The 13328-nt window shown below is 49.3% G+C and overlaps 2 protein-coding genes and 1 non-coding gene across 3 annotated transcripts; 2 read left to right on the forward strand and 1 right to left on the reverse strand.

The window, feature by feature from the left end:
* The first annotated feature begins 2983 nt into the window (after positions 1 to 2983).
* Positions 2984 to 3837, forward strand: LOC123442229. The gene is made up of 3 exons (XM_045118279.1): positions 2984 to 3214; positions 3323 to 3544; positions 3628 to 3837. The coding sequence occupies exons 1-3, from the start codon at positions 2984 to 2986 to the stop codon at positions 3835 to 3837; spliced, it is 663 nt and encodes a 220-aa protein (XP_044974214.1).
* Positions 3838 to 6559: 2722 nt separating this feature from the next.
* Positions 6560 to 7567, forward strand: LOC123442230 (probable glutathione S-transferase GSTU6). The gene has a single exon (XM_045118280.1). The coding sequence runs from the start codon at positions 6626 to 6628 to the stop codon at positions 7565 to 7567; it is 942 nt and encodes a 313-aa protein (XP_044974215.1). The 5' UTR covers positions 6560 to 6625.
* Positions 7568 to 11409: 3842 nt separating this feature from the next.
* Positions 11410 to 11482, reverse strand: TRNAA-UGC. The gene has a single exon. It is a non-coding gene; the product is annotated as a tRNA-Ala (tRNA).
* Between the last annotated feature and the right edge of the window lie 1846 nt (positions 11483 to 13328).

Raw genomic sequence — 13328 nt, forward strand, 5'->3', positions numbered from 1 at the left:
AAAAAACGATTCGCTGCAAAAATTATACTCATACGCATCGCCTCCTCCCGTCGATCCTGGGCCACCCTGGCATGTGCCCAGGCCGCCGCCACAACACTCGCCGCCGCGGCCGACCTCAACCGCCACCGCTGCCGATCTCAACCCACCCGCATCCGCGGCCGTACCTCTCCCCGCTCACTGCCCCTGTTGCGGCGCTCGAGCGCATCGCGTCGACCCTGGTCCACCCTGGCCTGTGCCCAGGCCACTGCCACACCACTCGCCGCCGCAGCCGACCTCAACCACCACTATTGTCGATCTCAACCCACCCGTCTCCGCGACCGTACCTCTGCCCGCTTGCTGCCCCCGTTTCGGCGCTCGAGCACAGCTTCTGGATCAAATCAACGCGACAACTATGACCAACAAAGAATGTCCTTTTTTGCTTATTCAGGTGAGCTTTTTGTCTCTTTGTTCTTTTTTGTTCTGTTTACTCTATGTCATATGCTGTGGTGGAAGGACCTGTGTTAAAGCTAGGTGGGTTGGATAGATTTTTGTCATACAAGCAATGTACTGATATTAGATGTGAGGCAATTCTACACTAATTGGTGATGCAATTCTGCAGTCAGTTTCTCAACCGGCTAAAACAAAGCAAACAACTTGGTCTGCCTATGATTTTTGCCCGAGCTGTGAATTTGCTTGATGGAATCTTGGTATGCTTTTCTTCACCTTTACCTTGCAACACCAAAAATGATTTTCTTCACCTTTACCCATCAACTCCACAAATTTGTGGATGTGGTAGTTGAACTCGATATCCTTGCAATACAATTCAACATTCATCAAAGCTCCATTTCTAGCTGACCAAACAATAAGTTTGCGCCACTCTCTCACGCAATATATATTTATCCAAAGTACATTAGTGACCAAGAACTTTCCTGATATGCTGGCATTGACATTGTTTTCTGTTCTCTTACACATGTCTCTTTCATTAAACAAGAATCTTACTGAATAAAAAACACATTGTTCCTTATATGCTATGTAATTTCAATCGAAGTGATGGCGGTTGTAGGCCTGGATCATACACATAATGCCATCTTCTGCTATCTTTTTTAGGCTTCACTCACATCCATTGTAGAGATGCAATTTTTTAGTCTGTTGTGCAGTCAAGAACTTGAGCACCGCACATATGAAATGAAGTAATTATATTAATAGTAAGATCAAGGTTCATCCCTAAGTTGGATACAGTAAAAATAAATTTGTTGTTTCTCAAGCCTAGCAAGAAGTTTTTTACACACATGTTATTTATCTCTATTTATGCCAACAGATAGATTAAGGTGAATTTGCTGAAAAGAGGTAAAAGAATTACAGGTTCCTTCTATGTCTCTCTGCCATACGAGCCATTGTTCTTTGGATCATCTACAAACCTCACACAAGTAACGTTGAGTTGATAAAAGCAAGCAAAAGTAACTTTGACCGAGCTATTTTAATTTTTCCTTTTTGTGAAACTTTGGTAGACATGGCAATAATAACATTACTTTCACAAAATTACTATAGATTAGGGTCATTATACTTGTAACATTTATCGGAGTTGGATATGAGTAGTGTTGCATAGTGGCACCCGGAGGAAGTTTTATGAATATTTTTGCCCGTTGCAACGCGCAGGCTATTGTTTTTGTCGGAAAACCCACCACGGCATTTTTATTAAAAAGCTTCTGTAATTTTTGTTATTCAACCCGCGCTCTATCATTTATCTGTAACGCAAAAGAAAAAACGATTCGCTGCAAAAATTATACCCGTACGCATCGCCTCCTCCCGTCGACCCTGGGCCACCCTGGCCTGTGCCCAGGCCGCCGCCACACCATTCGCCGCCGCGGCCGACCTCAACCCACCCGCCTCCTCGGCCGTACCTCTCCCCGCACACTGTCCCCGTTGCGGCGCTCGAGCGCATCACGTCGACCCTGGTCCATCCTGGTCTATGCCCAGGCCGCTGCCACACCACTCGCCACCGCGGCCGACCTCAACCAACACTGTTGTCGATCTCAACCCCCATCGCCTCCGCGGCCATACCTCTGCCCACTTGCTGCCCCCATTTCGGCGCACGAGCACAGCTTCTAGATCAAATCAATGCGACAGCTACATTGACTGGGGATGATGCATCTGCTCTATGCAGAACGGCGGCGGCGTGGCGGAGCGAAGTATTTGCAGGTGGAGGCGGGCCTCCATGGCTCACACGGGGAACTCCGAGGTTATGGCGCGGCAACGGCGACTCCTTATGGCCAGATAGAGGCACCTAATCCTTGGTCCCCTCAATGTATCCCCTCCTCCGGCAGGAACTCATCATCTGGTGAGATCCCCTCCCCATGCCTCCAACCGTGTGCCAAGCACCGGCAAGAAATTTTGTTTTGTGGGAATTTGTTTGCTGATGAATGAATGTATTTAATGTAAGATTGCATTGTTGTAGAGAGAGAGAATGGAACACCACCTTCAGTTTGTCATGTGATCCCACATTCTCTACCCCATGAGTGAAATAAGATAACAGTCCATTGATCAATTCAGGTAGCCTCTTTGTTTTGCTTTGCTTGTCCCGCTCAATTTCTCATCATGGTGGAATTAACAATGGACGGGTTGATTTCCCAACAAAATAGGATAGGACTGACAACATTAGTTAGTTAGCTTATTATTTTAATAAATCAAAGTTATTATAAAAAGATTGAAAGGGTGTGGTATTTTTGTATCCCGTCGCAACGCACGGGCCCTTTTGCTAGTCAAGTATAATATGGATCGAAGGGAGTAATACAAGGAAGGATTTAATTCATCAGAGAGACGGTTTTGAAGCCGTGGAAGTAGGGTGCCTTTGTCGACGTGTGCTCCTCAAGTGTCGACTCCACACTCGCACGGTCACACGGGCCTCGTCCCTCCACACACCACAGCCACACACACTCCGAGCTCGTGGTTACCATCTCGGCACCTCGTTAGAGAACACAACAACCTGCCTGCCAGCCCGAGCAAGATGAAGACGATGGCCTCGTCCGCCTCTTTGCACCACCCTTCCACGCATGCTCCAGCCTCCCCGCGGCCCCTGCGGTGTTGCGGGCTTGCCCCGCCGCAGCTCGGCCTCCGCTCTAGCCCCTGTCGTCCTCGCGGCGTCTCCCTGATCGTCGCCGCCGCCGCATCGTCGGACGTCCAGAAGGAGCCCTCCTCGTCGCCCCCTCCGCCGCCGGAAGAACCCTCTGCCCTATCGGTGAGCAGCGACCATCACAAACAGAGTCCCATCTCCATCTCACTTACAAGAAACTACCCGCAATTTGGCTGCCATATAAGGTGGTTTCTTGGTTCTGGTTCAGCGCAGGCCGTGGCGGAGAGCGTGAAGGTGCTCAAGGACGCGGCCAAGACAAGGAAGGTGTCGGACTCGAAGGTGCTGGCGGCGCTGGCCAAGATCAAGAAGGACAAACTCGACACCTCCACCTTCTTCGAGACGCTCGGCGGGGCCGAGTCGCCCGGCAGGACATCGATGCTCATCTTCACCGCTCAGGTGAGCAGAGCAGGCCATCCCCGTGGCTCAAGCTGCTCAGTGCGCTCGTCCCCGCGTCGGATCTTGGCTCAATCTACTCGGTGCGCTCGTCCCCGCGCCGAATCCATGTCCCCGATGCGCAGCTTGTCCCCGCGCCGCACCAAGCCCCTGCAGCCACCGCCAAGCCAAGAAAGGCATGGCCGTTCTTGCCTTCGTGGGCGTCGAGGGACAAGGTCATCGCGAAGCTGCACGGGTCGAGGCAATCACCAAACCCTACCGCCGGATCTCCGCTCCCCAACCCTTCCTCTGAAAAAAGACCGGAAGGGTTTGATCGGAACGGAGCCAGGATCTGATCCGGACAACATCGTAAAACAAACGGGCCGCTCGTCTCGCCCGCTCCCGCGAGCGGGGAGGCGAGACCTAGCGCCGCCGGCTCCAGCCTCCCCCGCCCTCCGCCCCTCCCAGTGGATATTTGTGGGCCGCCTAATTAGTGTCCGTGTATGTGCCGGGATTAGGCAATTATGGTTGTAGATGTTCTTAGCGCTCGTTCGGCGGCATTGGGATCGTTAGTCCGACTCTTAGAAGTAAGAATTCTAAGACAGTAGCAAAACTTTTTGCAGTAGATAAACAAGTCATTACATCATGACAAAATATTGATATTTAAAAAGATGTATGGATCCCAAAAATTGCAAATAGGAACGTGTCAAAGGTCTCTTATTGATCTAGTCTCCGATTTTCAAAATGAAGAGTTGACGAGACAAACGTTGTGGCCAATTGATATTTTGTGGGTGCCCGTGATTCCCCTCCGTATGCATAATACTGTTGGGGAACGTCGCATGGGAAACAAAAATTTTCCTACGCGCACGAAGACCTATCATGGTGATGTCCATCTACGAGAGGGGATGAGTGATCTACGTACCCTTGTAGACCGTACAGCAGAACCGTTAGAGAACGCGGTTGATGTAGTGGAACGTCCTCACGTCCCTCGATCCGCCCCGTGAACAATCCCGCGATCAGTCCCACGATCTAGTACCGAACGGACGGCACCTCCGTGTTCAGCACACGTACAGCTCGACGATGATCTCGGCCTTCTTGATCCAGCAAGAGAGACGGAGAGGTAGAAGAGTTCTCCGGCAGCGTGACGGTGCTCCGGAGGTTGGTGATGACCTTGTCTCAGCAGGGCTCCGCCCGAGCTCCGCAGAAACGCGATCTAGAGGAAAAACCGTGGAGGTATGTGGTCGGGCTGCCGTGGAAAAGTCGTCTCAAATCAGCCCCAAAACCTTCGTATATATAGGTGGGAGGGAGGGGGCCTTGCCTTGGGGTCCAAGGACCCTCAAGGGGGTCGGCCGAGCCAAGGGGGAGGACTCTCCCCCCCCCCCAAACCGAGTTGGACTAGGTTTGGTGGGAGGGAGTCCTCCTCCCTTCCCACCTCCTCCCTTTTTTTTTTCCTTTTCTCTTGATTTTTCTTCTCTTGGCGCATAGACCACTTGTGGGCTGTCCCACCAGCCCACTAAGGGCTGGTGTGTCTCCCCCAAGGCCTATGGGCTTCCCCGGGGTGGGTTGCCCCCCCCCCCCGGTGAACTCCCGGAACCCATTCGTCATTCCCGGTACATTCCCGGTAACTCCGAAAACCTTCCGGTAATCAAATGAGGTCATCCTATATATCAATCTTCGTTTCCGGACCATTCCGGAAACCCTCGTGACGTCCGTGATCTCATCCGGGACTCCGAACAACATTCGGTAACCAACCATATAACTCAAATACGCATAAAACAACGTCGAACTTTAAGTGTGCAGACCCTGCGGGTTCGAGAACTATGTAGACATGACCCGAGAGACTGCTCGGTCAATATCCAATAGCGGGACCTGGATGCCCATATTGGATCCTACATATTCTACGAAGATCTTATCGTTTGAACCTCAGTGTCAAGGATTCGTATAATCCCGTATGTCATTCCCTTTGTCCTTCGGTATGTTACTTGCCCGAGATTCGATCGTCAGTATCCGCATACCTATTTCAATCTCGTTTACCGGCAAGTCTCTTTACTCGTTCCGTAATACAATATCCCGCAACTTACACTAAGTCACATTGCTTGCAAGGCTTGTGTTTGATGTTGTATTACCGAGTGGGCCCCGAGATACCTCTCCGTCACACGGAGTGACAAATCCCAGTCTCGATCCATACTAACTCAACGAACACCTTCGGAGATACCTGTAGAGCATCTTTATAGTCACCCAGTTACGTTGCGACGTTTGATACACACAAAGCATTCCTCCGGTGTCCGTGAGTTATATGATCTCATGGTCATAGGAACAAATACTTGACACGCAGAAAACAGTAGCAACAAAATGACACGATCAACATGCTACATTTATTAGTTTGGGTCTAGTCCATCACATGATTCTCCTAATGATGTGATCCCGTTATCAAGTGACAACACTTGCCTATGGCCAGGAAACCTTGACCATCTTTGATCAACGAGCTAGTCAATTAGAGGCTTACTAGGGACAGTGTTTTGTCTATGTATCCACACAAGTACTGTGTTTCCAATCAATACAATTATAGCATGGATAATAAACGATTATCATGAACTAAGAAATACAATAAAAACTAATTTATTGTTGCCTCTAGGGCATATTTCCAACAAATACGACTGACTTCATTGCTTGGAGTTATACAGGAAATGGATTATTCACTATTCGATCGGCTTATTAGAAAGGATGAAATCAACAATATGGAAGAAAATTGCAACATACAAATGGTATGGGTAGAATCAATATAAATTATATTTGGGCTAAGATTTGAAAACCTATCTTGTTTGGATTAATTGTGTCCCTACCTTTCTCCCAGACTCGATATGCAACATCTTTGTAATCACTCTGAATAATATCGTCCATCAGTGAAGCGTCACGTGTGACGTCGAGCTAGTCAACCTTCTTCCGTGCAAGCATGCTGCGCACGCCAATAACCACACACATAGTCATAGACTCGTGCCAACTGGTCAGCCTAATTTCCTGCCTGTATAAATTAACAACAAGGAGAACGAAGATATTACTACTATATGCACTTACAAATTCAGTTCAGAGCACAGACACAAGAGAGCAAATAGTGTAATCGTGAGGGGAAGAGATCGGTCGAAGATGATGGCGGACGAAGGAGAAGGCGTCAAGCTGCTGGGTACGGTGGTGAGCCCGTTCACGGTCCGCGTGCGCATGGCGCTGCACCTCAAGGGTGTAAGCTACGAGGACCTGGAGCATGACCTGTTCAACAAGGGCGACCTCCTCCTCGCCTCCAACCCGGTGCACAAGAAGGTCCCCGTCCTCATCCACGCTAGCAGGCCCGTCTGCGAGTCGCTCGTCATCGTCGAGTACGTCGATGAGGTCTGGGCCGGCGCGGCCTCGCTCCTCCCCGCCGACCCCTATGACCGTGTCGTTGCCCGATTCTGGGCAGCCTACGTCGACGACAAGGTGGTCTCCCTGCGCGCGACCACCGAGGAGGAGCGAGCGGAGAGGCTCGACGTCGCGCTCGCGGCGGTCAGGCCCTTGGAGGATACCTTCGACGCTTGCTCTGGCGGCAAGGCCTTCTTCGCCGGCGACTCCGTCGGGTACCTCGACCTCGCGCTCGGGTGCCACCTCTTCTGGTTCGAGGCGTTGCGCGAGATGTTCGGCGTGATGGTCATCGACGCCGGCAGGACCCCGCGCCTGGCCGCCTGGTCTGGAAGGTTCCTGGAGACGGAGACGGCCAAGAAGGCGGCGTCGCCCATTGAGAGCATAGTGGAATACGAGGGTCCTTGTTTCTTCCATGGAGATGAGATGAGAGTCTTGGGAGAGGAGGAAGCAGAGAGCAGAACGGCGTGGCCGCAAAGGAGGCGCACACGCTGCTGTAGGGGGAGCGGGTATCTTGAGAGCTCGCCGATGCGGAGCAGGCAGCGGAGGCCGCGGACGGCTTCCTCCTCCGCACGTCGGAAGATGAAGCCCGGGAGGGGAAGGGAGCTCGGCTGTGGCGCCGTGGTGGAGAACGCCGGGCCGGCGTACCTGGCCGCGACGGCGACCGGCACCATCTTCTTGGTACCGATGATGTAGGGACCGCAGGTTAGTTCGGATTAAATGCTGGTTTTTTTGTAAAAAGTAAAAAACGGTTCGATCCGACTTATAGAAGGACTGTGGGTTAATTACCTAAAACGATAGGGACTTTTTTGCAAAAACGCCGTAACGGACGACAGAAGCGCTCCGCGCTTTATTATTAGGGGAGATTGGTCGGAATACTAATTCAGCAAGGAAACTGAAAGGGGCACGTATAATTTTTTTAATCAAATACAGACGCAAATGTTCATATACACGATCATACATTCATTTTTTTTAAAGAAAAGGCATTGAGCCCGACTTTATAAATAAAACCATTAGGCAGAGTAACAACGTCACAGACATCAAAGATCAAACGGCCTCCCAAGTCCAGACAAGGAACAAAGTACCGGATACATGGCTCACAGATCAAACGACGGCACGCAGGCTGGACAAGCAAGGCACCGTCACCCGACGAAACCCAACTCAAGAGGACGCACCAGGCACCTGCCGCGAGAGGATACAAGCCGAGGCCCGAATCTTAGCAATCAGCAGGTCGAGGTTGTCTTTGTCTTCATATTTGATCAACAATCTCCATTGCTGCAGGAACAAGCAAGTTTTAAATAAGCAATCAGTAGGTTTAGCAAGGAAGACATGTTCCTGGTAGTCCACAAGGTCCAACATAGGACAGATAGCCCGATCCAGAATAAACGCTTGGTAGGGCCAGCCAGCGGGGTGACAAGGGTTCGGAGGTCAGAGAAGGATGACGGGGCCCATGAGACATGCAACCACGAATGCATGTAGGCCCAGACCAGTTTGGCCAGAACAAAGTTAAAGAAAATGTGGTTGGAGTCCTCCAGCGCATTGCACAGAATACAATGCTCCGAACCCGGGCGGTTACGTTTTCTAATTTGATCGGCCGCAGGCAAGCGGCCCTTGACAGCTTGCCACATGAAGATCTTAATCTTGGGAGGGATGCGCGCCCTTCGGATCTGAGTGAACTTAGTTGTACGCGAATCGTCCACAAGTTTAGAATACAAGGATTAAACCGAGAAGCGGCCCGAGGCGACATGTGGCCAAATCATAGCATCCTTTGCCTCCGAGAGCGAGGGGAAGAGGGTAGCAAGACGTTGCCATTAACCCAACTCTTCAGGAGACAGGATTTGTCTCAGGGTTCGGACAAAAGGAGAACAGGGTAGGGAAAGCCGCGACGAGGGTGGAATCCCCGCACCACCAGTCCAGCCAGAACCGCGTAGACACGTCGTTGCCCACTTGAAACTTAACGTGTTCTTTGAAAAGGGGACGAAGCCTTATGAGATCTTTCCAGAAGTGCGATCCCCCCTAGGAGAGGCGAACATAGGATTCGAGGAAGGAAAGTACTTAGCCTTAAGAATAGAATACCAAAGAGAATTATGGCCCGGGGACATGATTTTCCACCACCATTTGATCAGAAGGCATTTATTCATCACCGCAATATTTGTTGGAAATATGCCTAGAGGCAATGATAAATAGTTATTATTATATTTCCTGTTAAAAGATAATCGTTTATTATCCATGTTATAATTGTATTGAAAGAAAACATAGATGCATGTGTGGATACATAGACAAAACAATGTTCCTAGCAAGCCTCTAGTTGGCTAGCCAGTTGATCAATGATAGTCAAGGTTTTCTGGCTATATGCAAGTGTTGTCACTTAATAACTGGATCACATCATTAGGAGAATCATGTGATGAACTAGATCCAAACTATGAACGTAGCATATTGATCGTGTCATTTTTTTGCTATTGTTTTCTGCGTATCAAGTATTTATTCCTATGACCATGAGATCATATAACTCACTGGCACCGGAGGAATACCTTGTGTGCATCAAACGTCACAACGTAACTGGGTGACTATAAAGGTGTTCTACATGTATCTCCAAAGGTGTCCATTGAGTTAGTATGGATCAAGACTGAGATTTGTCACTCCGTGTGACGGAGAGGTATCTCGGGGCCCACTCGGTAATACAACATTACACACAAGCCTTGCAAGCAATGTGACTAAGTGTAAGTCACGGGATCTTGTATTACGGAACGAGTAAAGAGACTTGCCGGTAACGAGATTGAAATAGGTATGCGGATAACGACGATCGAATCTCGGGCAAGTAACATACCTAAGGACAAAGGCAATGACATACGGGATTATATGAATCCTTGACATTAAGGTTCAACTGATAAGATCTTCGAAGAATATGTAGGATCCAATATGGGCATCCAGGTCCTGCTATTGGATATTGGCCGAGGAGTCTCTCGGGTCATGTCTACATAGTTCTCGAACCCGCAGGGTCTGCACACTTAAGGTTCGGCGATGTTTTAGTATAGTTGAGTTATATGTGTGGTTATTGAATGTTGTTCGCAGTCCCGGATGAGATCATGGATGTCACGAGGGTTTCCGGAATGGTCCGGAAACGAAGATTGATACATAGGATAGTTTCATTTGGTCACCCGAAAGTTTCGGGCAATTCCGACAGTGTACCGGGAGTGACGAATGGGTTCTGGGTGTTCACCGGGAGGGGCCCACCCACCCGGGAGTGAGCCCAAGGCCGTAGGATGGCGTCATCCAAGTCCTTAGTGGGCTGGTGGAGTCGGCCCAAGAGGGCTATGGCGCCACATAAGAAAATACCAAAAGAAAAAGAAAAAGAAAAAGGAAAGAGGGAGGTGGGAAGGAAGAGGAGGACTCCTCCTTCCCGAACCGAATTGGACGAGGAGTCCTCCTCCTCCTCCTGGCGGCCGGCGCACCTTGAGGGACTTGTCCCTCAAGGCTAGCCCCTTCCCCTCCCTCCTATATATAGTGGTGGTTTAGGGCTTTTTGAGACACAACTTTGCCATGTGCATCTCTAGCCTATACCACACATTTTCACCTCTAGATCGGATTTCTGCGGAGCTCCGGCGGAGCCCTGCAGGAGTAGATCATCACCACCACCGGAGCGCCATCACGCTGCCGGAGAACTCATCTACTTCTCTGTCTTGCTTGATGGATCAAGAAGGCCGAAATCATCGTCGAGCTGTACGTGTGCTGAACGCGGAGGTGCCGTCCGTTCGGCGCTAGATCGAAACGGATCGTGGGACGGATTGCGGGACGGTTCGTGGGACGGTTCGAGGGACGTGAAGACGTTCCACTACATCAACCACATTTCTTAACGCTTCCCGCTGTGCGATCTACAAGGGTACGTAGATCTAATCTCCACTCGTAGATGGACATCACCATGATAGGTTTTCGTGTGCGTAGGAAATTTTTTATTTTTCATGCAACGTTCCCAACAGTGGCATCATGAGCTAGGTTCATGCGTAGATGTTATCTCGAGTAGAACACAAAAGGTTTTGTGGACGGTTATGTTTGATTTGCTGCCCTCAGCGGCATTGTTGGATTGAAGCGGCCTGATTATTTGGGATTGATAATAAGTTTAGAACCATTTCAAGGGTAGGAACGCTTGCCGTTATATGGTCGCTATGGCTGAATAGAAATGACAAGGTTTTTAATGATAAAAAATCATCTCGTTTGCAGGTTCTGTTCCGATGCACATGTATTCTTCGTTCGTGGTCCATCTTACAACGGGCGAAGTTTCGCGACCTTTTTACGAAGGGTTCTGTGCGACTGGAGAAGATGACGAGGGATATTTCTATCCCACATGGATGACCGCGTGATCTTCGGTTAGGTCGTGCATAGGCGATTTTACGTCAACATGGTATTACGTCTGTCGTTGTTATTTTTTTACTATACATAAAAAGAATTGAGAGTTAAATTAGTTAAGTAAACTATTACAGCCCTTAGTTAAGTAAACTATTACAGCCCAACAGATCAACACCAACGGACAAAACGGTTAATGGAGATGCGGGGGATCGAACCCCGTGCCTCCCGCATGCAAAGCGGGCGCTCTACCATTTGAGCTACATCCCCGTTGTTGAAATTGTCAATACCGAGATTCCACTAGTAATAGTAAATACGGTTGCTAATCACAGGATCCAGTGCGTTGCCATCAGCAAGAACACTACTAGCAGCTCGTTTGTCCAATCGTATTCACCCAACGCAAACAAGATCTCAGGCGGGGGAATATATGCTACGCACATAGAAACAAAAGAAAATCAACGTAATGCAGTGCCTATTTTTTTTTAGACAAAGCCGTTTAAAAATACTTGTCATAGGAATATATGTTTCTAGATATATTTTAGTTCTACATACATCCATCTTTATCCATTTCTGCGACAAGTAATTTCAGATAGAGGGAGTACTATCTAATTTCGAGCAAATTTTAAGTATCAAATATATATCTAACATCTCTCATGTTATAGTGATAGTGTACCAAACCATAGAAGTGTCACAAACAGTCGAACTCGGGATAATCGGAAGGTAAAAGCTGATCGGCTGACATCCTCTAGTAGTAATAGTTGGACCATCGTGGACAATAGCGAAGGGCGGCAGGTTGATGCAGTTTTTGTTGGGGTCGACATTCTTCACATAGAAGAAGACTTTCTGCCACTTCTTCATAGAGTCCTGCAGGGGGAGCTTCGGGAAGCCGGACGCGGCCCAGTGATGGACAAGGGCTCCGCCCCAGTCAGACATCTTTTTGCCCTTGGGGGTCCCGTCTGACACAGATTGCTGCTTGAAGTAGAAGAATTGGCGCCATAGATCCAGGCATGGCTCTATCCCCAAGAATCCATCGCACAACGAGACGTACGTGGCTAGTTGCAGCACGGCGTTCGCCGCAAGGTGATGCAACTGTAGGTCGTAGTGAACCAAGAAACAGTTGAAGAAGTTGCTCGCCGGCAACCCGAACCCGCTAAAGAAGTGTTCGAGGAAAACACCACCACCTTGCAGGCCTTCGGGGCCGAAGAGCCCTCTCCCTCTGGGACGCGCGCAGTGACGAGCTCTACCGGAGGCAGCATGCGGTGGAGGCGGAGGTTGTCGATGTGCTCCTCCACAACGATGCTGCCTTCCCAGGATCCATGGGGCCCTTCCTCTTGGGGGCGGTGCGAGACATGTCGAGGGAACCTTGAAGGTAGACGAATATGCGCGTGGCGACGGCGGCGAGCCTGCGACCAGACGTCTCTCTCTCTCTATGCGGGAGGGTGTTGGAAATATGCCCTAGAGGCAATAATAAATTAGTTATTATTATATTTCTTAGTTCATGATAATCGTTTATTATCCATGCTATAATTGTATTGATTGGAAACACAATACTTGTGTGGATACATAGACAAAACACTGTCCCTAGTAAGCCTCTAGTTGACTAGCTCGTTGATCAAAGATGGTCAAGGTTTCCTGGCCATAGGCAAGTGTTGTCACTTGATAACGGGATCACATCATTAGGAGAATCATGTGATGGACTAGACCCAAACTAATAGACGTAGCATGTTGATCGTGTCATTTTGTTGCTACTGTTTTCTGCGTGTCAAGTATTTGTTCCTATGACCATGAGATCATATAACTCACGGACACCGGAGGAATGCTTTGTGTGTATCAAACGTCGCAACGTAACTGGGTGACTATAAAGATGCTCTACAGGTATCTCCGAAGGTGTTCGTTGAGTTAGTATAGATCGAGACTGGGATTTGTCACTCCGTGTGACGGAGAGGTATCTCGGGGCCCACTCGGTAATACAACATCACACACAAGCCTTGCAAGCAATGTAACTTAATGTAAGTTGCGGGATCTTGTATTACGGGACGAGTAAAGAGACTTGCCGGTAAACGAGATTGAAATAGGTATGCGGATACTAACGATCGAATCTCGGGCAAGTAACATA

Source organism: Hordeum vulgare, chromosome 3H, assembly GCF_904849725.1.
Source record: "Hordeum vulgare subsp. vulgare chromosome 3H, MorexV3_pseudomolecules_assembly, whole genome shotgun sequence".
NCBI lineage: Eukaryota > Viridiplantae > Streptophyta > Magnoliopsida > Poales > Poaceae > Hordeum > Hordeum vulgare.